The 27858-nt window shown below is 42.1% G+C and overlaps 1 protein-coding gene across 2 annotated transcripts; it reads left to right on the top strand.

Moving 5' to 3' along the window:
• The first annotated feature begins 99 nt into the window (after window positions 1-99).
• On the top strand, window positions 100-27853 carry LOC308315762 (uncharacterized protein). 2 transcript variants are annotated; one of them, XM_080763891.1, is made up of 17 exons: window positions 100-248; window positions 887-1015; window positions 2528-2599; window positions 2960-3133; window positions 3716-3873; window positions 4010-4192; window positions 4531-5470; window positions 5707-5863; window positions 9356-9467; window positions 11498-11588; window positions 15007-15093; window positions 18040-18192; window positions 20241-20373; window positions 20492-20524; window positions 21987-22084; window positions 22546-22629; window positions 27540-27853. In XM_080763891.1, the coding sequence occupies exons 1-17, from the start codon at window positions 174-176 to the stop codon at window positions 27639-27641; spliced, it is 2781 nt and encodes a 926-aa protein (XP_080620017.1). In that variant the 5' UTR covers window positions 100-173; the 3' UTR covers window positions 27642-27853. The 2 variants fall into 2 exon arrangements, with proteins under 2 accessions (XP_080620017.1, XP_080620018.1); XM_080763892.1 differs by lacking the exon at window positions 27540-27853 and adding an exon at window positions 27135-27152.
• Window positions 27854-27858: the final 5 nt, after the last annotated feature.

Below are 27858 nucleotides of genomic sequence, written 5' to 3'. Positions count from 1 at the left end.
TGTGAAACCTGAACCTCAGAGAGTTTAGTGGTAGACTAGGGAGGAAAGTGTTTCAGTTCCTGGAGCTTCCACAGTGAAGCAACACTGATTGAGGCTTTGCGCAGAGATCCTTCGCAGTACAAACAGCTGGATTGAGACTATTGCATCGTTTTTTGCCTAAAGTCACTGTCATTATGCTTAATATTGGACCAAAGAAAAGGGACAATCTCTCCAAGATGGACAGAGGCCAAGAAGAGCTTTTGCCACAGGTAAGATCTCTATTTGTTTTGCCCCAAAATCAAGTTCAAAGACTCAAGTAGGTCATATACAGTAGGCTATGCATGCATATAGCCTACTACTGGTGCTACGTTGTCGTAATGGAGTGTTCTCCAGTAATGGGATTTGCGCAAGAACATAATCATGAAAACTGTAGTTGTCTTGTCTATAGCTATATGTGGGAGCTGACAGCTATACTTCCTCAAAAGCACACTGCACGACTGCAGTCCTTGTTATCTTTTAGGAACCGAGTCGTATTACTCATAAATCTGACCAACCGTGACAGTTGACATTTGAGATTTGAATATTATTTGTAGTAGGCTAGTAGTCAGAATCTGATTCTGAAATTGAATCTGTTTAGCAGAAATCACCCAGAGATCCCCCCCCCCCCAGCCTTGGATCATCATATATGTATTTTATGAGTCTGACTTATAGATATGGAAATGTCAGAATCGATAAAATTCGTAATTCATCTATGATATAGTCTTGATTCAAGGCTACCCCCCCCCCCCCCCCCCCCAGAGTCCACATTTGTTTTTTTACACCACACAGCACACACTCTGTCTGTCTGTCGTCTGTCTTTCTTCTGTCTGTCTCTTAAATCATTTATGGGTTGTGCTCTCTCCTCCAGCTGAGTAACGAGATGCAGCTGAGCATCATGAACAAGGTCAAGAGTGGAGAGATGACCATTGAGGACGCTCTAAACCAGGCCAAAAAGGACCGGCGGCAGCTGCTTAAACAGAAGACAGTGGATGAGGAGGTACTGAAACCCACACTGTAAAATCCTACAAAAAGTATTTTAGAATTGCTCTGTCTTTCCTGTAGAAGCAGCGTACATGTCACTTAATACATGTAGGCCTATTAGAGCAAGTGTCCATGATTAAGTGTCCAGATAATAAAGTCTCATGCTGTGTTCACACTAGCTGTGACAATGCAACAGGCTACAAGTACTTTTCAGTGGAAGCCAGCGACATGAAGCTACAAACTGATAGCCATGTGATCAGTCTGGCAATGCCATGCAGGCTAACAAACTGATGCCCGACATATCATGTCACTATGTGACGGGCGTGACGCGCTACAAAAACATTGAAAGGAGGAAAGCTGGATTCTTGCTGGTAACCACTTCCCTGTGATATTTAAGTATATCCTTTTAATTTACACAGTGTGGCTTGAGCAACACTTTTACGGTGACTCTGCAGCAGTGGCTCTGGGCATGCTCGGTAGTTAGGTTAAACTTGCAAAGAGTTTGTGTGAGGGGTCCCTGACAAGTGCCTTGTTAAGGCCTCTATTCTGTAGAGGTCCTGATTCTCAATAGAGGGCAGGGAGACCAAGGGGCCAGCTATGCACTCCAATGTTAAAGCGCTGGGCCCTAGTGGTAAGAGGAAGGACTGCAGGCGGACCCGTGGATTCTTGATGAGGAAACCGTGCAACCGAGCGCCCAATGTTAAAGCCCAGCTGCACTTCCGCATTTGGACACCAAAATTTGGTGTCCAAATGCTGAATCAGCGAAAAAATGCGGAAATAGATGGTCCTTCCGGCAGCCTTCGGGTGCTTCAAAATTCCACTGAGCAACTTCCACTGACATGAATAGCGGAGGGGGCGGAGTTTCGCGCCAGTTCAGTCTCTATCCTTTTAATACTCTATGAGGGAGACAGGGACGATTTTCTCAGCTCCCCTGACTACCTTCTGCAAGATTTTAGTGTCAGCCCCCTCCATTGACTCAAAACTCACTTTTATTCATTAGTGTTTGCATCCTCCTGATGTGGCTGAGTTTTGGATTGTGCTTGTGCCCATATATTGTTCATTTGGGCCTTATGAGCTGTCTGTACAGCACTTTGGTCAATGCAAGTTGTTTTTAAAGGGGCATTCCAAGCCCCAAATCAAGTTGGTCTAAGTTGTCTGTCCTGTCCGAGCAGTTTCTAAAAAAAGCCTGTCTGTCATGGCCAGCTTGGTGTGCTTATGTTTAGGAAGGAATTTGGCAAGTTGCATATATGCACCTTAGTTGGAACACATAACTCACAATACACAGTGGTTACCAACATTATTTCCTTGGAGTCTCCCCTTCTTACATCTGACAAAATCACGCTACCACGTAAGCCTGCTGCCCTATCCGACGAATAGCTAAAATAGATGACCAACAAGCTCACAACGTCCAAAGAGACCACCTCTGCATTAGGGTGTTTGATTCCATCAGGTAATAACATAACATCCTAACCAACATAACATCCTCATTGTTTCATGTGATAAATCCCTGTATCCTTTGTTGATGTAGGTGCAACCCACACAGTACAACTTCAGTGTTTACAAGAATTCACGCTATAGGTGGCAGAAGCGAGTTCTTCAGGTGAGCCTTGGTATTATGAAAATACAAGTTTTTAATAAATATGAGTCTGAACGTGACTGTTGATATGAAGCCCAATTCTTGAAAGTATACATTTAAGCTAGCTATAACAACAGTGCAGTACACAGTAAAATCCTTGGTGTTGAGATAGTACAAATGTCACCAAATAGATAGGTCCATTTGGTGTCATTTGTACACTAGAATTAAATTAACACTGACGATTATACTGTGGAATGTATTCCGACTGGGTCCAGGGCTAACATATTAACTTCACAACATTTAAATAGTTCTACAGCTGCACATACTGTCACGTGTACTGTAGAAAGTCTTGCTGAAACTGTCTGTATGTACATTCAATTTCAGATTGACTTCAACACAAAAATGGTGTGCAGCATAGAGAAAGGTATCGTCAAGAGACAGCTTCCCTTCGCTATCGTCAAGAGCTGCGATGATGGAGTTGGCTCTAGGTTCTCTGTGTCCTTCAAAGAACATCATGATTATGAGCTGGAGGCCACCTCAGTGGACGATAAACACAAGGTCACTTTATTCTTTCACTTACAGTAGGTTAGGGTGTTGATCCCAGTATATTCACACACAATGAAATCAACATGAACAGCACACACACAAACTTGGACAGTCACACAGGTATGCACATGTATCTGCTTGTGCATGTACACACACACACACACACACACACACACTCACACTCACACTCACACTCACACTCACTCACACGTACAGTCAGAATTGCCTCCTCAATATATGGCGAGTGGCGACTGCCAATTATCACAGACACTGAACCGAATTTTGCCAATGCCTTAGCTCTTGGCTTGGGCATTTCTGCAGTCTGAAAGCCTCTCACAGCTGATTTATGGACATTACCGAGGCTTCCAAATATGAACACAAATGTACAGTACATGCCACTTCCAAAATGGCCATGTCAGGCTTTCTTTACTATCCTATTTAGTGTGTTGATTGTCCTTAGTTAAATTGCACAAAAGTTAATTGTCAAACACTATTGTAACACGTCACAATAATAATAATAATAATAATAATGTTTTAGTTTGTGCTCTATTTACTACTTTTTCACATAACCTGTTAATTCATGTTTATTTATAGATCATGGAGCTTGTCAATCAGATAATCTACGGGAACATTTATAGCCAGCCCACAGAAGGCAGTGCGGATACACACCAGCAGCCTCCAGAAACAAAGAGTCTTCGATATGGTGTCTTGTTCCTGCACAAAGGGGGACTCGCGTCATTCAAATGGGTGAAGTATGTGTCCATTACACAAGCACTGCAATTATACCACCACTAAATACTCTTCAACAGAAACATATATATGACCATGTGATTTGACTTGCAATCCCAGATATTAACTACCACTTGGCTATCTCCATCTTTGTTACAGATATGAGGTACATCTCCACCCGGCTCGGCTGACCATGGTCCGAGTTGGACCCAGAGGGTCATCTGATAGTGAGGTGACGTCCACAGTAACCCCGTCCATCGTCATTCACCTCTCAGATGGAGACACCAGTGTAGAGAAACCCCACGGCCCTGACTCTTTCATTCTGATCACACACAAGAATGAGTACCAGTGAGTTGGCTTGGAAAAGATGCATGGGGAGAATGTGAGAATCTCATTGCAGGAAGGTTTTAAACTTTTAATGCCTGTTGTAACATGATTTAAAGCCTAGTGATTCTATATAGTTTTACAATTTTATAACACGTGAAACCCTTTTCCCATCCATATATTATCACTGAAATATTTACCCCCCCACATATCCTAATTTAGAAAATGTCATAAATATTGGTTTTGCATGTAATGTAGTCTGGCAATTGTCATGTGTTGCTTACAGTCACACTGCCAATAAGGGAAGTTAATTTAAGTTGTGTTTGCTAACTGGGTGTTTGGTTGATGTATTGCAGCTTCCGTGTGCTAGTGACAGATCAAACAAAGAGCTCTGAGGTTCTTCAGAAGGAGAGAGACGCTTGGGTCCAGGCCATTGACAAGTTGTGCTTGGAGTGGAAGAGGAAGTCTCAATCTGAGAACATTTATGACAATCCAAGGGCCCTGGGCCAGCGGGGCCTTGGCACGGCTGAAGACACAGAGCCCACTTTGTCAACTGGAGCACACTTTCACTCAGATCTCATGTCTAGTGGCGGACACGGGTCGCCGGGCAGCGTCGTAAAGCAAAGTCTTCCTCTGCCTGATGGTCATGTGAATGCGGGCCAGAATTCTGGCATTCGCTTATCATGGGACACAAGTCTGAGTAATCCCCCTGCTGCGTACGGCAAGCCGCCTGTGGCTAAACCACGCAGCATTTTAAAGGCCACAAATTCTGCTCCTGTGCCTGCATCCCCTGTGCCTGCGTCCCTTGTGCCTGTGGCTGCGTCCCCTGTCCCTGTGCCTGTGTCCCTTGTGCCTGTGCCTGCGTGCCCTGTCCCTGTGTCCCTTGTGCCTGTGCCTGCGTGCCCTGTCCCTGTTCCTGCATCCCCTGTGCCTGCGTCCTCTGTCCCTGTGCCTGCGTGCCCTGTCCCTGTGTTTACGTTCCCTGTGCCTACTTCCCCGGTGCCTACGTCCTTTATGCCTTCATCCTCTCTGCCTTCATCCGCTGTTCCTATATCCCTAGCAGCTTCTTCTGACCTAGCCTCATCTACACCAACTCCCTCACCTGCCCTCTTCCCTGGCTGTACTACCAATGTCCCACTCTCTCCTGTCCCTTCAGCCCCTGTGGGCCCTTCGGCCTCCAAGATCCCACCCCTTCGAGTCCCACCCCCTCCTCCACTTTTTTGCTTCAAGCCCAATGTAATTCCCCCAGCGGAGCGAACCAAGCCCTTCCACTGGGACCTTATTGTTTCAGATAAGGTACGAGTAAGACTCTTTGCTTTTGCTTTTGTGACATTTTAGACTAGAAATCATGTAATTCATATGTGTTGCATGTTAAAGCAAATAACTACTGGAAGGTCCCTGACTGTCAACTTGGATTGTTCTCGTAATGTTGTCGGGAAATATTCTTTTTTTGCTGGATCTGCCTAGTTTCTATCATCTGTTTTGTAAAATGTGAATTTGTCCCAGCAGTGATGTGATATTTTTCTCTTAAGATTGACCGATCATTTTGGACGCGTGCTAGGACGATTGAAGTCGACACATCGCGTCTGCTTGAGCAATTTGCCGCTCAGGATTTGGCAGCAGTCAGCCTGGTGGAGTCGAGTAATAGCATCCACATACTGCTGGACCAGAAGATTGCCCACAACTTCAGTGAGTATAAATCAACAACAGCCATTATTGCACTGGGTATTGTTAAATTGCCCCAGGCGGCCTTTTTGATAGCAGCTGTAACTGAGAATTGCCTGTGTGAAATGAGGTAACTCTTTTTGCAGCCAGCAGAGGGCAGCACAACATAGGAAGAGCCATAGATATTAAAAAAATAGATGCCTCATTGGCTGCTGCAGTTCCTTGGAGCAATGTTTGTTGACAGGAGGGCGGAAGAATTCACACCAGTACGCCGGAAGAGTGGACGGCACACTACGTCACGTGATTGGCCGATTACTGGCCAATCACAGCGCATCTTTTCCGGGACTTATCAGACCCGAAACATGCGCTCTGTGACGCACACTCGTGCTTCCGCGGGGCTTCGTAAAGGAATCTCGGGAATCTTTTGCCCTCCCTTGAGCACATACGCTCCAGAGCCGAAAGGGGCGTGTCTACCTTTATATGTCTATGGGAAGAGCTACACTATTGGCATGAACAGCTTTAGGTCACGCTCCATATGTATTGTATATTTAACCAGATGCTTAAATGGTTAAAAGAATATCATTATATATAATTCATGACCTATTGTTGCAGTTTTTGGTCATACACATTTTCACTGATGCAACGACTTTTCCACTGCAGAGCTACATTTAGTTTATTTCATGGGTCTTCAACAGTGGGTCCGGTCTAAAAAATACCCATTTAACATGAATACAACATAATTAATCTGTATAATAAAGATAATCTGTAAAGAAACATTCAAAAAACATGAATTCACACAACACTGATGTCAAAAAAGTGTGTGAAGCAGCAGAAGCTATCTGTGAAATCCATCTGCAACATAATTCAGAATCATTGTATACAATATGTAGTAGGGCTCCCTGGCAGCTTCATCTTTCTCTCTCAACTCTGGACCTGGCTAATTTGTACCAGCAGGGGGCAATGCGTCCCTAATAAAGCAGCACCATATGATCCATATCTGTCTGTGCAGTCTACAGTGCCCCCCCAAAAAACGTTCCATTCCCATTGAAAAGCAATGGGAACGGAGCGGCAGAATCCGCTGCACTGGCAGAATGTGTGAATGCATCGGTGTGACTGCACACTAATAATGTCTTTTTAAAATTATTATTATTTTACAAACTTCCTGTCACAGGTGTTCAAAGTCAATATACAAATTTTAAATCATTGTCACACTTCAAAAGAAAATCAAGTTCAGGTGTGCAGGCTGGGAACCAAATTAGAACGCAGATTTTCATAAGATATGGATGGAACACTGTGCATGACAATGACAGCGGTTTCATAGGATACTAGGCAAAATTTTTTTAAGGGTAGCTTTATTTTGAAAAGTGTTTCTAACTGAAAAGGGTTCCCCCCCCCCCCCCCCACTCACTTAAAAAACACTTTCCTGCACCTTTTCAAGCAGAGTTGACTCCTTGCTGACCTGGAAACTTTGGTTCCGTCGTGCTTAATTAATGCATAACAGAACCATTTATACATAACGGAACCACAATGTGATGCCTCCTCGCCGCATCACGTACAACACCTTTGTACAACAAAGTATAAATCGGACTTAAACTTGTAGAGCGCTTCCTGCAGGTCCCTCACTATCACTTTTTTGCCGCAAGCCTGATAGAGCCTTGAGAGATGAATAAATCTCTCTTTCTCCCTCTCTTCCTGTCTTTCTCCCTCTACTCTCCCCCTTACTAAGAAATCATGTGGCTTTCTGTATAGCTGACTTTGAAGAACACCTAAGCAGTAGGCTTGTTTTGTTGTTGACCAGAGTTTGTCTACAAACATTGTTTTGTTAACAGGATATCTTCTCTCTTTTAGTTCTTCTCTCCCACATCCACATGCACACACATGCATATTTAGCTTGCATGCTCACTATTCATCTGCCTTTCCTCACATAGCAACAGCTCAGTCCCAACTACTCTTCAGTCAGGCATCATATGCAGTCAGTGTTTTCTGTACAATCACAAACTGTTACTTTGCGTCATTCGAAATGCTGACTGTCTTGTCAGCTGGATCTAGACAGCACAATCAGGTGACCGTATTGTAGTAATACATTTGTGATTTTCATGTGAAGGTAGACTTTGTGTAAGGCTATAGTGACAATTGACAAGTGACAGTTGCATGCCTGTTAAGAATAATAATAATATTTAATGAATGTGATTATTTACCACAAGAGCCCTCTTTAACACAGGATAACGCAGATCCAACTTGTCTTATTTAATGACTGAAAAATGTCTGAGTTGGTAATTAAAAGTACACCTGTGGTGGTATCCCGAGCCCAGTAGGATGCGCTCAGCATCTTCATATACTCATTTGTCAAAACTATGCCCTCCAGTTTCCCTCAAGTACAAGTGTAGGCTTCAGGTTTAACCGGGTTATACTTGCTGAAAATAGGCGATCTACAAGCTCACGCAGTGTGATGCGTTTTGAGCTTGTAGATCTGCTATTTGTGGGGCTGGCGGCAGACGTCACAACATACAGACTTGCACCATTGCTTCGATCTGCCACCAACACCGTTCAAGGGTCTGCCATCAGAATAGCCACACTAGGGGAATTATCCATTTATTGTCAATGGGAATTTAATGTTTGTGTTGGACGAAGTGTCCTATATTCACTAAATATTCACTAAAAGCTGAATATAGGAGGGTCTAGCGCCCCTCAAAAAACGTTGTTGTACACTAAATAGTGAAAATATCGACATACAAGCTTACAACACGTTGCCTTGTGATTATTTGTAAGCTTTGCCTATTAATGACAATCCCGGAATAGGGTCCCTGTGATTCATTCATTCTTTTGTCATTGCATCTGAATAGGAATACAACTCTGCCGGCCCCAGTTGGGGGGCATTTAACCATGAGTCTCTTTGTATGCAGGATTTAGAGACATCAGTGGATGCTGGGTGTACATTCAAACTATTTAACATTTAACCTGATTTATCATGAGTATAATTGCTTTGTTTTTGTTTGATCAGTTTTGACAATTCCAACTTGGTGTTTGATGCAGTAATGATGCAGTACCTAACCTATAGCCATAATGACCACTAACAGAATGGGACTTTGAAGTTGAGGCGTTGCCTAGCAACCCCTAAACTCAACAAAGGCGGGAGAGATGCCTACTTACCTACCTACCTACCTACCAACATTATCCTTGAACTCTGTCACTCATTCAAAGCATGCGTCTCTGAACATCACAACTGTTTCATAACATCCATCGTGGTTGCTTCTTCGATTACCGGTATATATTGTGTGAAGGAGAGCTCTAAAAAGAAAAGTCAGGAAAAAAGATTTAATAGAATACAATACAAATTAGTGCACTTCCCTCAGGCACTCCACGGAAAGTACTGCATACTGTATATGTGATTCCCTTCAAAATGCCATTTGAGTCATTCCCCCGTGGAGTGGGACTCCCTGTCAAGGGGGACGCTTTCATGTACAGTGCTAGAGGGTGTTCATTAAATCCTTTGCCTTCAACTATCGTTTCTCCTAGATATCTTCCTCAAAAGTTTCCCAGTCCGGCCGGGCGAACTGAAGGACAAACTGTTTATCGTTAAGGAGGTGGATGGAGGCTTATCTGATGAGCAGATCACCTCCCTGAGGAGGTATGTCAAGAAATAACCACCCACATTTATATTCAGTCCTTCCTTACAGCATTACACTAGAGGCTGACAGGTGTGCCCAGGATGAGGTAGGTCTTTTATATACTGGAGGGAAAAAAGGGGGCTTAGAAACTGTCTGTAAAAAAATGACAACTGTAGAGTTGTGAGTGCACTGCACCGACTTTTTTATACAAGAGAGGCCTCTGTAGTTGCGTGCAACGGTCGTGCAGTGGAAATAGCCACCGTGGCGCGTAGTGAGCATGTAAATCAGCTATTATCGCCGCATGACACAGACACACAACCAAATATAACAGGGCTTTTACTGTGTTCCACCTACTGGGAGCAGCTAATAAAACTTTCATCTCAAGCTATTTGAGGAGATGGAAACCATTGCCATGCCCACAGGAATATCCCACTGAAAGGAGGTAAAAATGCTTTGCCTTTCTTTGCCCCACAGTTTGAGCGGCTTTTTGAGGTCGACCCTTTGAAGGAGTAGTTGGTCGATGTACCGTGCGGAGGATTATATTTATTCCGTGAAAACGTAATATATATTTTAATGTGCTATGGCAAAGCCTGAGGAATAGAATCTGGATAGAACCACTCTCGACGGCGGCTGCAATATTAATGAGTGTCTCGGTAGCACATTCTGTGACTTTATATAAACCCTGCTTCCTTAAAAGGAGTGAGTGGTCATAAAGTGAGTGACCGGCCATTCTGATTATCGGACATGATTGTCTTATAGAAAATGAGTTATATGATGGATCCTTTTTTTTTTTTTACCATTTCTTTCACCCAGTGTCAATTGTGATATTCAACCTGGGGAAAGCAACTGACTGTCCTCATGCTTCCTTCAATGCATGTTCCTTTCCCCTCCATCGGGTGCCCCGGCTGGCCAGGTGGAGGCAGTATCTAGAGACTAGGATTACTACATGTTTTTTGTGTGAGGGTACCTGTAGTGTCGGCCAGCTAAGCGGCTGGAAATGAGCACAGAGTCAGGAGGTAACAGGCAGCCACACTGTGGTTTATTCCCAAAAGAAGGTTGACAGCATGGGAAATGGCATAACACAGGCAGAAAACAAATAGGGCATGTTGGTGTGCAGCTCCACCATGCCCTCTCACTGAATCCAACACTGAGTTGGTGTGTGCTTCCTGGCAGCCTTTTATAGGCAGCTGCACCAATCAGTGCAGACTCTACCATACTACCTGGTTAAACATGCAACACTTATGAACCCCACATAACCCACATCACATGAACCTATACATCTATATCCCTACACCGGTAAGTAAATATCAATGATTCCCACTATTGCAAGATAAACCACATATCACATTATCATTAGCAGCTCCAATGCATAACTCAACCACCCCAATGGCCATTTCACTGTGGTCCAGTCCAGACCAATATATGGTGCTCTGGTAGCCTGGGACTCTTTTGCCCGAACAGATAGAACAGAAGCAGTCAGTATTCAAGTACCCATAACACAGTCTCATATTACATAATTGTACTTATTGCCCTGACACATATTGCATTTTCATGTTCATAATACTTTCAATAAACCAGTTCAACTCATGACTTTTCCTTTGTGTGCCACATATTGAAATGTGCCAAATATCAGTAACGGAGGACCACTTCGTTACAGTACCTAGGCCGGGGACACGGGGAGAACATGCAAAATGTGCTATGTTGGATACTTGCATTTTTGGACTGGGCTCCCTAAAACAGATCTTGTATCTAGGGATTTAAAATATAAAGGTTTTGTGCCCATATATGGAGCTGACTGATTTGTTTGCACTGGGCCTAATTTCAATAAAATATAATAATAATAATAATAATAGAGGAATAAAACCACAGTAAACAGTCATTTCACAAAATATTCACCTATTTTCACCAAACGTTCCATTAATGACATGCCCAGAATAGGGACGCTATGGGTTCATTGTGGTTACAACATTTTATTACAACAGCATGCACTGCAATATCTGACAATCTTAAAGTATTTATGGTAATATTATGTTTAATTTTTATCTTTAAGGTATGTGCCAACCCCTGATGATGTGGAAATGTATAAATCTCACCAGGGACCTGTGGCAGAACTGCATATAGTGGACCGATACATGATGGAGGTACTTTTTTTGATCAGTTAACTTTAGTTTTCCTAGCTGCAATTTGAATTCCTGTGACCCATGACATGTAACATCTCTGTTAGTTACAATACTGGTGGTCTGGCTTATTGACTACTATGGCAATGCTTACTTGACATTACTGCCGACCATTTTCCAAAGCATGCCGTGGTTTGTGTGATTTTCAAGGAAGCCATTGGATCCTGTGATTGTGAGACTTGAAACTTGTAGGGATATCCGATTTATCTGCCTCGGCCCTCCCGATATTATCGGCCGATATTTGCATAAAACTTTCATATTGGAAAATATCGTTATCAGTTTAAATGTATCGGTTTTCTCCCGAATTTATGATAATGTTTTTCTTTTTTTGGAAAACCTTACATTAATGAATGCATCCAGCATGGCATCACAATCAAATTAGGCATATATCGGTATCGGTTGATAACGGTTGATCGGCAGAAATGTCAATATCAGACCTCTCTACTTGCTTGAGATACATAATCCAACACACTAAATGTCAACGACATGTATCGTTGATGCTGGTATGGTCCTTTAAAGTAAAACACAAGTGAATAGTAATATTTGATGTTTTCACTATCTCTTTAGTGGTATTTCTAAAGTTGCAAAGAACAGATATTCCTTACAGAGAGCCTTGCATATAGAAGCTTTGCTGAATCTCCATTCACATCTCACCTCCGTCGCATCCTTGCCAGTGATATGACCGATGTCATTGGCTGCAGGGTAGCCGGTGAACCAGTTGAAGAACTTTTTTAAACATTTATTATGTGCAAACTTTGCCTTTGTTCAATATTAAAAGACAAAAAGGTCATTTTTGACTGATGGGTAAACATTCAAGCAATTTCGAGAGTGTGTGTTAGGTGAGTTTTACAGCCACTCTACAGTCTAGACCAGGGGTGCCCTAAAGGTCCCCCTCTATTTCCCATTCCAAGTGCATTTGTCTTATATGTAATGCCAGCGTCACTATTCTAAAGCCCCTCTATATTTAAACTATTTAGACCTGAGTTAAAAACATTGACTTTGAAAGAATATATATTCAAAGATTTGTGCCACATTTTTACGATTAAAAAGAAATAGCAGATCTACAAGTTCATAGCACGGCACCAGTGCCGCACTATGAGCTTGTAGATTTGCTATTTTTCAATAGCTAAAGCATAACATAATGCTAACACCAAAAGGGGTTCCCGGCCAAAAAGGGTTAAACTATTTTCAGCGATGGTGGGTAGATCTTGTTGAGCTGGTCATTTTGAAAGTAGCTCTCAAGTCAAAACAAGTGTGTACACCCCTGGTCTAGACTCGGTAAATGCACAGATTAATTGAATAATCAAAAGAATAATCGACAGATTAATCAGTTATGACAACCATTAGTTGAAGCCCTGCTGCAGTGCAAAATTGTGTTGCAACTGAACAGTGCCATATCAGCCCATATAGTGTTTTTCCAGCAGTAGCTGAAACCAGGTATAGGATTGTGATAATTAAGAGACACATGCAGTGCCGCCTCCTACAGTAAAATGCTGTGTACATATAGAAACGCTCTGCTCACTAGTCTAGCACTGAAGCACACATGGAGGTTCTTTGGAGGTAAATGACTCCTGCGGGTACAAACCTTAATGAGGCTTCAACGCCAAATGCTCCTAAAGACACATTGTATTCTCACTCTTATTTATCTATGCTGGCGTGATAACTAGAGCGGAGCTGAATATGTCTTACTGTATTATATACTGTAGCGGCTGGGATGCTGCCAATTGCAACTCATGATATTAGATGCTGATTATACCTTTGGATCCTCCTGGATGTTTTTATTTTATTTGTTCGTTTATTCATTATTTATTAATTTGACGTTTTTGACAATTTTTCTGTCCTTTTTTTTCCATTGCGGTAAACACGCCAATCAAATGACTTGTGTTCAAGGAAAAGACGGTTGCCACTTATGTCTGCTATATTCCAATTGCTTGCAGAGACTTTTGCACAATCCCCTCTGTCACCTCCTAGACTCTCTCTAGACTTGAAAATGAGATACCCAATGTTTGTTGTTGTGTATGTGTGTCTAACCTATTTATAACACCGCAGTCACAATGGTACCCTGGACAGCTGCAGTATTTGGGCACTCACACACATTATCTCGGTAAAAATGCAGTGGCACTGTTCGACCAATGTTGAACGCTGAGGGTCAAAATGAAGTCCACTGTTAGATCCTCATGCAGAAAAACAGCTTCTGCCTTACTGCTGGGCGTGGTTCTTGTCATTACTGTATGTTCTAGTTAATACAACCTCTTAATAAGATACAAGATAAGAGCACAGTCGGTATAGTGCTGTCGCCTCACAGCTAGAAGGTCCTGGGTTCGATTCCCGCTAGGGGCGCTGTGGGTGCTGGGTGCGTGTTCCCTCCTCGTCATCAGTGCCCATACCCGAGGTGGGGTTGGCGAAAGGGCCTTTCTGTGTGGAGTTTGCATGTTCTCCCCGTGTCCCCTAGGGCAGGTACCCTCACAAAAACATGCAGTAATCCTGGTCTCCAAACTACCTCCCCCTGGCCAGCCGGGGGGAGGTAGTTCAAAGGAACTGGTTGGAATAACGTGTTCCTCCCACGCGCTACGTCCGGCCAGGGAAATTCCCCCCTGTCAGGTGAAAAGAAGCAGCTTGGACTTCTCATGCATAGAAGGAGGCATGAGGTCAGTCCGCTGCCCCCCCAGGTTGGCAGAGGAAGTGTAGCGCCCAGGATTACATTAGATAATTGGCACTGGGTGAAAAAACTGGGTTGCAAAATCGTGGGATAAAATCTTGTCTAAAAGACAAGAAATTCAGTTGTCTTAGAAGTGACAGCAGTAAGGTATACAGGAGGCATAGGTAAGAGTAAAAGAAGAAAAAAATGAAGCTAAATAAATAAGCTATGTCAAGAAACTGTCACTACTGTATATATCTGCAATGGGTCCCTGAATGATTATATCTATATATTCATACAGAATGTGCAGTCTATCAACAATGAATATAGGATTGAATATGCAGTTATGTATTGTATGCCATACAGTACACACAGCCAACAGTTATCCTTAACAAGCATACTGTATGGCAATGTTGTTATGTTCATCCTATATCAATAGTAGTATTTAGATTAGTCTTGCCATCTGGACTCTCCATGCCAGAGAGTCCTCAACTCATGATGACATCAATTGCTATATCCCTAACCATCTCCAAACACCACTGCTTTTGAGATCAATCTGAATAATCACATGGAAATTGCTTGTGCAATTGTACAATAATTGCACTCTTGTGTGCGTAACTATGAGCAAAAGAGAGGGCTTTGTACAGTTTTAGTAGGCGCACTTAATATACATATATTCTGTATAATATGCATAACTGAATGCACACAGACTCTCATGCAGCTTATATTTCTCCCCCGCTACAGATGTGCAACATCCCTTACCTGAGCACACGACTTGATCTGCTCCTGACTTTGAGAGAGCTCCCTATCGGCATGAACGACCTGCAGCCTGTGAGTTATTATTTCAATTATGGTCTCCAATCAAAAGTTGGAACTGTGATGAACATGGTCTAAAATATGTAGCTGGAAAATGTTACAATTACAAACTCCACAAGATGAAGCATGAGCATGGGAATGTATTCTGTATGCAAATGCTGATGTTCAGATCTATCGAGGCTTGAGACATAAATGAAAAGGATATCCGGAATAAGTGACATTAATACATGAAAGATTTCTTTCCCTTTAGTTTTTTATATTTAAACATGAGGGTGAAGCAGTCTCTGTTCTGTTTAGTGGACGGTTAAAAACTGCAATGGCAGACAACTTGACACTCTTCATTTGACAAAGAAGAAATTGTATGTTTTTTATTAAATAAATCACCCAATTCCTGATCGTGTCTAAACAGTAAATCAGCTCTTGGTCATTTAACATACCCTGCACCACTGTAAGGCTTGTGCTTTCAGTGGCAAAAAAAAATGTTCTACTTTAATGTTGTTGTGACAGATAATTAATTCAGTATAGCACTTCAAACAACTTGACTCTCCTCAGCAACGGCAAGCACGGGATTCTCACCAAACAGTTCAAATGTGTTGTTTAGTTACCTTGTCATGGTAAAACGGCGAGATATATTATTGATTCATTGCGCAGTTGATTCAAAATGTAGAATCCAAAAATGGATAATAATTGTATGGTGAAATAGCTCACAAAGTCACTCTTTTAGCATATAAATGAATGCAAACAAACTTTGGTGACCTAGACTGGATCCCTGACTTGGGTCATAATTAATTTCCAGTCAACTGCACAACAGAGAAACTTAGCTCGCCAATTGGACTAGTTATATCACAAGTAAGACGCGCAAACGCGGGAAGCGAACGCAGCTGAGACCCTGCAGATCATGTCTGTCTGTCTGTCTGTCTGTCTGTCTGTGTGTCTGTCCCGCTGTTACTGTATATGTGGACCTGGCCCCTTTTGTGCCCATATATGGAGCTGAGTGATTTGTTTGTGATTGATGCAACACACTCCATATTTGGACATATAGCGGGACAGACACACAGACACACAGACACACAGACAGACATGATCTGCTAGGTCTCATAGTAAGTGCTCACTGAGTTCGCAATGACATGCTAACTACACAACACAGCCCAAACTTCTACTAAAGAGTCCCATTGCGTTAACATTCAAATTCTAAACAAGTTGTTTTGAATGTTTGTGTTGTCTCAGCAGGCCCATTTTTACTTATTAAACCTTTATAAAGTTGTTTATATTGCTGCTGTGGACTGCAGGTTAGAAAGATATTGCAGTCAGACAAGAACACCCCCCAGCTTCTACAGTAATTCTCTCAAGCTTTCTCTTGAACCTCAGTGTTTGTTACTCTAATCTCTCATCATCTGACTATCACAGAATGAACAGAATGTATGGTACGAGAGAATGATAGTGCTGCAATCCATTGAGTAGCCATCTGGACTAAAACACATACAGTATGCATGCTGGATGAAAATATCAGAAAGATGAACAATGTCATTGTACAGAGTGGTTTGCAGCTGGAATTCACTGCAGGGACACTCTGGCACAATGTACTGTCCTCTAATCGGCAATCTGCAGATAATGCAGCTCTCTCCAAATACATGATCAAACAAGGGGCTGTGAGTCGTTCTTGTTGCCGAACACGGGATTCTCTGACATGGTAGACTTCCTAAGCCCGGAACATTAAGAAGGATTTGCTTGCCATCTGACAGACAGGCAGGGCTCAAGCGTGGAACGTGGAAAAGTCACTAACTAATCATCAGTGGTGGAACGTTATTAAGTATATTTACTACAAGTACTTAAGTACAAGTACTGTACATAAGTAAAAGTTTTAGGAACTTTTACTTTACTTGAGTATTTATATATAAGTACTACGCGTTTGTGAGCTTGTAAATCAGCTATTCCCAAAAGACTTTGATTAGGTACTATATGTCAATACTATTGTATTTTACTCAAATACAAATTTGAATAGACTTTTTGGCTGTCATAGTATCAGAGACAGAAAAATGCTAGCATACTATATTTCAGGAAAGGCAAGAGACTTTCAGCCTTTTTGATGTTTTAATGATCCAAAGTGCTGTACAAATGAAAACAGAACGTGCTACAGAACATGCTACCAAAAACAACGTGTGTGTGTGTGTGTGTGTGTGTGTGTGTGTGTGTGTGTGTGTGTGTGTGTGTGTGTGTGTGTGTGTGTGTGTGTGTGTGTGTGTGTGTGTGTGTGTGTGTGTGTGTGTGTGTGTGTGTGTGTGTGTGTGTGTGTGTGTGTGTGTGGGGGGGGGGGGGGGGGGTGTGGGTGTGGGTGTGGGGGGGGCTGGGGGACTTTTAGTTTGAGCTCCATGGATCGTTAAAACATCTAAATCGATTGAAAACCTTGGTAGACATTGCTTTCCTTGAAGTCTCTGTGTGAAAGCATTTTTCTGTCTCTTGTTTATACAGCTTATGCACCTGACTAGAATACTTATTATTGCTATTATAATTTGGATTGTTTAACAAGACAAGGCAAACAATGTTTCTCAATTTTGTTGTCTTAGCATCAACACGTTTTTGGCTATCCACACCACACAAAAACCTTATTGTGGGGAATCAATTCAAGTCAATGGGAAAATTCTCATATTTAATTGCTATTTGTACTATAGCCTATTAGTACTTGACACAGACATATACCGGACTATAATCTATAATTGTCCAGTTTGTTAGTTCAAACGAGGTATTGCAAGGTAGCAGCTTTTTTCTCTTGGATCTGAGCTAGGATTTTACGTACTCAACTTTAATAGAACTAAGGACAGTTACATCACATCCCATGTATAGCATACTGTATAGGTAAGTGTTAAAACACTGATGTCTAAAGTTTTGAAGATCCTGCCTCACACTGCGTTACAGATTAGAGAGTAATAACGTTGCTCTGTTTCCGTTGTGTTTGTCTTTCAGCTGGTTAACCAGAAGATCAGAATGTGCACACAGCTGTACAACGCCAGGTCATTTGTCTCCGTGCTGGAGTACCTCCGTGCTGTTGGCAATTACCTCAACAAGAACGCTGGCAAGGAGAAGGCCAAGGGATTCCGCCTCTCGTCTTTAACTAAAGTAGGGCCCCGCCACCATTGTCTGATCGTTGCTGGAGTAAGACTGGCTAATAAGACTACAATTAAGTAATTTAATCATTGGTATGGCAGAACTCTATGCATACATGGTCACCAGTTGCTGGGTCCATGGGAAATCAACTGCCATTTGCTCTGGCATTCAGAGTACTTCCATCAAGCTACAATACCTGAGCCATTTCCTTTTTTTGGTATCATAGCCAAAATATGTGCCAATACTGATGTCAACTCTTTTTACAATTGTTTGGCCTTTGATAGATATTGCTGGTATGTGTTTGTACATTTAGATTATTTAGTATAGATTTTCCTTTCAGCTGCTTCAATGTGTCCATGGTGCGTTCACTAATGGGAAGGTTTAATGGCCTGGCCTCCTGAGTCCTGGCCCAGATGTAAAATGTCTCAAAGTCGAATTGAGAGAGCTCAGTTGTCACTATTCGAGACACATTCCCTTGAAATCAATAGTTTAATGTTTTGTTTTTAGGAAGTTCAGTCGATACAGTGCAGGGCTGCTCCACTGGGGCTCACTTTGGTAAACAACATAACCTAGAAAAACACCATGAATTCCTATCACAGGATTGCATTGCCGAGATTCACCTTCCATTTCAATTAAGCAATCTAGCATCCACAGGGCTCCAATACTAGAGACTCTTACCATAATTAATGTAATTATAAAAGAATCTAATATTGATGGAGTCGTACAGATTTTTGTTATGGTCGTGTTGACAACATAAGAAAAATACACAATGAAGGAATATGTGTAAATGAATGTCCCCATTTAGGTGGGTAGTAGGGAAACAACCAATGCATCCTGGGTCTTAGCTGGCCTTGAGCATGGATGTTGCATTCTTATTGTTGCACAATGCATCACGCTGCTATGCATTGTGAGCTTTTGGTACCCGGAATTTATGCAGGAATGCCTACTGAGTGGCAAAAAACGACTTTCTGGCCTTGACAGCCCCTACATCCAAACAGAAAAGTTCTATCTGATTGCATTAAACGACATTAAACAACATTAAACTCACTTTACCACTCACTTTGCCACTCGATTTGCCATTCACTTTATGCATGCGCATACCCTCTATAATCACCAGTAAGACGCGCAAACGCGGGAAGCGAACGCAGCTCGTACATATTTGGGTTTTGGACGTATAGCTGCTTTGGGGACTCCTTATGTGGTTATGGCTGAGTCATGGTGACACAAATCACTCAGCTCCATATATGGGCACAAAAGCGGGACAGACAGACAGACAGACAGACAGACAGACAGACAGACAGACAGACATGATCTGCTAGGTCTCATAGTAAGTGCTCACCGCGTTCGCAATAAGTATAACTCATCAGTATAATCACCAGTAAGACACCCTGACTGGCGAGAAGCGGCCTCGCCCTTCCGCATGGGTGACAGCAGACTGCTGGGCGAGCGCTGGCGCTTTGTCATGGGGGCCGGGTCAGATCAACATATGGAATGAATTCTGTACTGGCCATATATGGAGCGTGTCTTGAGTGTACAGGGTTTGATGAGGTCAGATCAACATATGGAATGTCAGAACAGGTCAGCTCCATATATGGAGACTAAGGGTGGAGAGCCCAGGTAGGGCCGGGCCTTAATTTCCGGGCCTGTTGAGAACTCTAGTTTTCGCCGGCTGCCGCGCGCAGTTGCACTAATAACTTTGGGGCGTCTAGAGTTAACATATGGAATGTCAGAACAGGTCAGCTCCATATATGGAGATCTAAGGGTTTGAGGTCAGATGTAGAGTTATGGCCGGCTCCTATGCAGATCTAGGTGATGATCCAGTCTTCTCCCTGTGTGGCTATCCAGGATTTGATGTGGTCAGTGTTGTGATCTTCACATATGGAGACGGCCATATATGGAGTGTCACGAGGCGTGATGGACTGACGGTCATATATGGTGGCGTGACCGACTGATGGACGGACATACGGGTTTTGCAGGTTTTCATAGTAATCTGTGACCTATATGGTCACAAGTATAACTTCAGTTATTGTAACTTTGTACTCTCTCTCTCGTCCACACAGCTCTCTCAGCTGCGTGGGAAAACCAGAGAGTTCACCTTGCTCCATGCCCTTGTAGAGCAAATCATGTTACATGAGCCGGCCGTGGGCACAAGCCTTATCCAGGAGTTGGCTGAATTTGAGACTGTACCAGGAGGTATTATAATACGCTCATCAAGATTTGGTCAAAGCAACCAAAAAACTAAAATTCAGCTTTTTAGAAGGTCCTGTGAAGTGAAAGTTAAACGTATCTCTCTGTCCTTTCTTTTTGATAGCTTCCATCAAAGGATTGACTGCAGAGGTAGATGGTGAGTAGATCATATATTTTACTCCTGTGCCAAAGGCGGTTGTTGCTAAGATCAATGGAATATTGACACTTCTAGCCAAAATGTTATTTACATTTATGCAAGCATTATAGGATCACAGCATTCACACTAGATTTCTGTGTAGCGTATTGCTCAGGGAGTCGGCTATCCAACCTCAGTTCAGCGTACGATTGTAAAATGCTTGTGAAGAGATTGATGGCCCCCCCCCCCCCCCCCATTGCCTCCCACAAGTGTATAACAGTTGTCTTGATGTGGAGAGTGGGGTTCTACAGATTTGGGAGCAGCTTGTGGTCCAGAACCCAAAGTAGCAGGACAACATCAGAGTTGGATTCAGAAAGGCGGTGCTGAAAAAAGCAAGCTGGACGGTGGACAGTGCTTGCACATATTGCTCGGTAGAAATATAACATGAGAACTAAAAAGAGAACGCTCGCACACTGTTGACTCCAGTTGTAGGATGTTTTTTGTGCTGCTATGACGTTTTGAGACCAAAATGTTACAGCAAGCACTCAGGTGCAATAAAAACATCCTACAACATGGAACCAACAGCGTGTGAGCGTTCTCTTTTTAGTACCCAAAAATATCACACCATCACCATGCAGCTTTTATATAGTGATTTTTTTTAACTGACATCACATGCCCAGAATTAGAATAGGGATGCCAGGATTATAAGGGTGTAATTGTAATTTGGTGTTTTCATGCTATCAATAATTTATCAATAATTATCAATAAGTCTGTCTGTCTGACCGCTGAACCAGTCAGTGCCACATTCCTTGTGCACACTCACTGCCAGCAGGCCAATTTACAATTTAGGCATTTAGCAGAAGCTCTTGATCCAGAGCGACTTACATTTAAGGAAAAACAAAGCATGGCATACATCACATATATAAAAAGTAGTTATCATGAATCATGTATAAACTAAGAACGTAACAGTGGAGTATCTATGTCAACTATACATACTATACTATATTATATATTATACAATATACACGTGTACTATAAAGTGCTATGACTACATAAAATGCCATTCTCGTGCTGTCTACGCCAACTTAGTACTTGGCTTGACTCTGAGGAAGAAAACATCAGCCAGTAAGAGTAACCCCTGCAATATATGTGCAGACTTGAGTGTTCCAGTGTGTCTTATTTGGGTAGTCTTGTTTGAAGTGTTCAGGTAAAAAGAAAAAAAGCTTTTGCTCACCACTTAAACCCTATATTTAGTAGCCCAGGGCTCCTGTTTTTGCTCTACACTAATTATGTCTTGTACTTTTTTATTTTTATTTTCGATTTGATTAGATTTTCTTTTAGAGATTTGATGTAATCTCATTTCGGGAGGAAAATGTTGGGTGCGTTTTAGACCATTTGTCATGAATACAAATATGGCCTTTAACAGGCCAGATTTCGCATCACATGCTCAGATTTAAAGCAACTATTTTCTGTCACCCTGCAGTTTTGAAGAATGAACTACAGAAAGTCATACGGTACAGGAAAACATACAAGAAGAGAAATGCAAAGGATCAGCACCTGAACTTTTCCAATGACCTAAAGGTAGAGTATTACTATTATGCCTTGCTGACTATAAATAGTTCAATTAGGGACACCGTAACTTTATATCTTGTAATTTGTAAGTAGTGAAGCTGCTCCAAAGTAGTGGTACCAAACTATTTTAATGAAGCCGTCTGTCAGTATCTGTGTAATCCTCCATCCACATGTGTCCACCAGATGGTGCTGCAGCAACCCAAATTTATAGTCTGCCTTTGATGTATTAGTTATTTTGTGTCTATTATACTATAATAATAATGATGATAATTATTATAACAATGAGAAGAAGAATGACAATAATGTTTTTAATATAGCAATAAAAGTTTTTAACGGTTTAATTTAAGTGTTTGTATGTCAACAAACAGCACTGTCACTACAACTCATTATGAACATGTAACGTAAAAGTTGAGTAATAGCTTGAATTCCAGCAAGTAGGAAGTACCTTCATGCTTTTCTCCACCTCCCAGGTGGCTGTCGAGAAGTACAAGGCAGAGCTTTCTGTGCTTACCAAGAAGTGTGAGGAGATGAAGAAACTCTACTCTGACATATTGGTAAAGTTATTATTTCAATATCTTTGTTATGCATCCCCAGAGATGGATCTTCCCTTAGTTCAGCTGGTCCAGATGCGTTTGTGATTTGTTTCTAGGGTTACCTACTCGCCCAACTCCTGCAGGGTAGATGTATTTCAGAGGAAAAGTCCTTTACATTATACAGTTTTGTCCAAAGTTTCAGCATCCTCTATTCCCCGGGGGTGTACTACAGCATTATGTAGAGGTGGAATAGACTTGGCTAAAGGTTAATGCACTGATTTCTGTCTTTAAAATATGTCACTTCTGTGCCATATTCATTAAATCTACAATCCAGGATAATTTTTTTATCAATAGATTGTTATTTTAACCAATCTGTATGGTATGATCATACAATATATCTAGCACTTATGCATTGGTTGAAGTTGATTTCCCTACACCTCCATTATTGAGACTTTTTTTTTTTTTTTAAGATTTATTTATTGATAATGCAGATATCATTTACAACAATGAATTACAGAATCATGATTTTTTTTTTTTAAAACAAGACAAGACAAACTCAAAAAGGAAAAGACAAAAAACAGTAAAAACAAACCCCCCCCACCCACCCCCCACCCCAACCCCAGAAAGGAAAACTACACAGCTCTCATTACTCTGTATTGTAAAATATATGAAAATAACAATATAAATAAAACAACACATCAACCCAGAGGAGATATTGAAGGTAGAACCTCAAAGAACTTGCCCCATATCTTTTCAAAAGCAGCAGGCCTTCTTCTTACATTGTACAGTATCTTTTCAGGGGTACAGTATGATGAAAGCTCATTCAGCCAGTGTCTCTGTGAAGGTGATTTTTCAGATTTCCAATTAACCAAGATGATTTTCTTCGCAGCTGTACTGGCGAGTAACACAAAGTATGCTTTGTTAAAATTTGTGTTAATCAATGTAACGTCACCCAGTAACCAAATTCTTGGATCATGTGGTATTATTGAGACATTTTGACCCTGGTGTTGCGTAGGACACCTTTAAGAAAAATGTTATTTGAAGCAGATGGCTGTAGATCAGCCATCTTGGCTGTAGTTCTGACATTGTTAACTCTCCCTCAGGAGAGGGAGTCAGTTTGGACATAAAAGTAATGGATTGTAGCTTAGACATTCATACCACACCGGTTGATTACCCATCGTAACTGTCTGTCTGTGTCCCTTTGGTGCCAATATGGAAAAGTCCCTGTGCAGTGGTCAATGTCTGTGGAGAATGTGTGGAGAGTGAAAACTCATCTGTGGAAAGTAGACTATGCCTTAAGTGATCAAATGGCAGGTGTGGGGAATTCGACAGTTTTGGGGGAATTTGCCAAATCAAGCTTAGGCTGGGGTTGCCATGGTAATCAATTGGCTCGTTTGGTCACGGCCAGAGCCTTTTCTGGCAATTCTGGACGACCTCCTATCAGACTGACTCAACGCCCGGCACTAGTGCACTCCCTCAGGTCATGTGCGACGCGCGTGTGACGCGTGTGCGACGCGTGTGCCGATGGATAGATACGTGGATTGCCTGCGTACATACTACGTAGTACATACACATACGTATGTAGGCCTATACGTACATACAGATATTCTGTATATTTATTGTAAGTTACTTCCCTGGCATTTCTTTCCTTTATTAAAGGGACACTTCACCCTTTTTGCAAAATAATATATGTTAATGATGTTTAGAAGCTTTAGAACACTTTCCTGGGGGTCTTTATGTGTGTAATACGTGGTTTTAGATATTTTAGATTGTAGCAGTGAACCTGTTGTCTCTGATGTCATGGACACTGGGCTCACTTCCTTCCTGGACTACATGTTGTCTCAGTAAGACAGCTCTCCCCCCTATCCACAAGGAGGAGCAGTGCACCAAAGAATTATGGGAATTGTAGTCCAGGAAGGTAGTGAGACCAGTGTCCATGACATCAGAGACAACAGGCTCACTGCTACAATCTAAAATATCTAAAACCACATATTACACACATAAATACCCCCAGGAAAGTGATCTAAAGCTTCTAAATGTCATTAACATATATTTTTTTGCAAAAAGGGTGAAGTGTCCCTTTAATAGTGTAGGCTATACAGTGCTGCGTTGCTACTTGGCTATCGTGTCATGACTCTTTAGTCGACTGGTTAACGTACGTGCCATTGGAATGGGGAACCCGGGTTCGCCTCCCGGCCGAGGCTACATTGGTGGCAGCGGTGTGTTTGGGTAACCTCTACAAGTATGTTTCCAGGTGGCACAGACCTTAACCTGGGTAGTCGACAGCCCAAACAGTCTCCCTCCCTGGGGCGGAGGTCCCCCCAGTCAGTCGAGCCTGGCTCCTGGCTGGCGCGCGTGGACGCGCTTCCAGTTGGGGGGGGACGACTGTAGGCTATACGGTGCTGCGTTGCTACTTGGCTATCGTGTCATGACTCTTTAGTCGACTGGTTAACGTACGTGCCATTGGAATGGGGAACCCGGGTTCGCCTCCCGGCCGAGGCTACAATAGTCCACAGTGTAGCGAGATAGGAAACAAGTAGAGAGAGTCAGGGAGTGACTCCCAGGAATCAACCCTGGGACAATATGGGACATACTGTCAGGCTTCAGAGCCTATGTGGTCCAGACTTTAACCTTTTAACCCTAACTTGGCTATCGGCGCTCCCATATTGTACATTATTAAATGGTTTTGCATAGACCGTAATGCCTCGCAACAGTTTTCGCCAACAAAGGTGAGACAAACTGAAAGGTAATAATCACCTATAAAACACACATCCAACTTATTCTGTAGCATATTGTGTACATGTACACGTTGTGTAACATGTACAAGTAAGTACATACTGTATGACTGCTATGTGTCCCAAAATAGCAGATGTACAAACTCGCAGTGTGTCACAAAGTGATATGCTGTGAGCTTGTATATGTATATCTGCTATTTTTGAATAGCCAATGCTAAAATCTGAAACCAGTTTAGCAGATTTGTATCTATTTATTGAGAAGGACTATGGCACTAAAACTGTTGCAGAAGTGTTAACAATGGGGAGCCTCAAGACATTATGGCATCTATCTATAAATGCACCAAATATTATATTATATTATCCACGTAACTCGAGAACCGTCCGTCCCACCGACTTCCAATTCGGCACACGCGTTCCACACCACAGCAGGGAGTGCCGTGCTTCTGCCCAGGCTCTGGACAGAGGCGACCTCGCCCTTTATTAGCCAATTGATCACACCTGATCACCCCCCAACGGGCACTGTTCTAGTACATTATGTAAAGAAATACAAACTGGTGTGTGCATTTAGTTGTGAGCAAATTCTATTTTTCTGTTCTCATTAGCAGTGTCATGTACTCCCACAGGACACGTCTCGGCCCATCAGAGTGGTGTAATTGCCCTAGGTGGCCTGTTATGTTTCGGTGCCATGGCATAAACATATTTATTGCACTGTTCAAGTACAGTACATAATGACTGTGTAGGTGATTTCTTAAATGAGGTGGTGCTTTTAAGCATAGCACCGGCCATGTGCTTTAAAAGCAATCCTGGTGTGTTGCAACAGCACAGAGATGAATTAGCATACAAGCAGACAGTTCTTTTGAGTGGTGGACATAACTCCTCCATTAGGCATACAGTACATTGAGTACAAAATGACAAACTGGATGAACCTGGAAAGAATGTATTTCTTTTGTCCTAAAAGACACTTTCAATGTTCATTGTCAGGTAACCCAGTTAAAGTATGAAGCAATAACGTAAGTCTACAATAAGACATTCTCCGTGATTCTACATCTTGTTTTTTTTGTTGTTTTTTTTTTTAGCAATGATAGCAAAGCATGTGTCCATTGTCACAGCTTGTCTATTCCACCTTGAATAATCCATCATCTCTTGCTATTGAGCTCTGAAATATGACAGGATGAAGGGTGAGCTGTGGTGTTCTACGGGGACCACAATTAGATTCCCGCACTTATATCAACTTTCCCCACTGCTTTGGGATTTGGAGAGAGACAGAAGGAGAGAAATAAGAGGAGGGTTACTGGACCTCCTGAAGCAACTATACAGTTCATCTGTTCATCTGACAACTCTGAACATTCCCTTCTTTCCCAGGTAGAAGGAAGACTTACGGCAGTCAGGTTGTTGCCATCTGAAATGTAGCCTACTCACACTAGCTTTTACAATGTACCGGTATAACCTTTGTATTTATGGCCGAGCAAACGCTCTTTTCAGCTAAAATTTAAATAAATACATTCGCGTTATAACTGCTCGTTATGTTGTAAATTGTAAATATATTACAAGCTCCACGGTTATTTGATTAGTTCTTCTCACAGCACAGTGATGAGTATCAAATGGCATAATACTGTACAGAGAGACAGACTGTTATGCATATGTGATGTCACAGTGGTCATGTTGTGCTAGGTGAGCACATGCATTGACAAGTGGTACTAAGCACAACAACCCTTTAGTTTAGCCCAAGAGGGTCATTGCTTGCCTTTCCTTATGGTTTTATGTAATTATGATGCAACTGTTTTCCTGTAGAGTTGATGACTGACTGACCGGCAGACAGATAGACAGACAGACAGGATTATAGCTCTGAATGAGAAAGAAGAACATGTAATTCTTAGTTTGAAGTAAGTTGGACTCTGACAAAGTTATGGCTGAAAAGATACCTTGTATCAGGAACCACCTTACTTGAACCAAAATAAAGCCGGCAAAATAAAATGACCTGTTATTGTCCTTCTGCCAGGGGCAGCAGGTCATTAGACACATGTTTAATTTGAGGAACTAAGAATGACCTTTATACACTTGAAAAGTAAATAAACTTTCATTCTTTCAAAGTAATGTTTTCGGAAACTGGTGGCTCAGTTGTGAGGTCCTTCCTCAGTTCGAATCTCTCTCTCTTGAGAAAACAACTAATCGTGTCTTTCTCCTTTGGTCTTCTAGGTTAAATTTGGAGAACCAATTGATCGTGATTCTCAGGAGCTCTTTGGTTTGGTCTGTCAGTTTATCCATGACTTTCGGAGGACCCGTGCTGAAGTCATGTGAATTACAGTATACTGTATATACCGGTTTGAACCCTTGAGACATTGCTGCTGTGAGCTTAATCAAACCTAACTGAGCACAAGAGTTGCAGGATGCTCAGTTTACATACTATATGTATGTTGTTACTATAAAATACCTTAGAGTCATTTATACTCTATCTATAAAAACTGTGGTATTCCTTTATGTGCTGTGAAGGTCTGGGTGAAGGTTTCATTCCAAT

Source organism: Protomyctophum bolini (genome assembly GCF_963924005.1).
Source record: "Protomyctophum bolini genome assembly, chromosome: 5".
In the NCBI taxonomy this organism is placed as follows: domain Eukaryota; kingdom Metazoa; phylum Chordata; class Actinopteri; order Myctophiformes; family Myctophidae; genus Protomyctophum; species Protomyctophum bolini.
The sequence above is the reverse complement of the archived record's forward strand: the minus strand, read 5'-3'. Positions and strand labels throughout refer to the sequence as shown.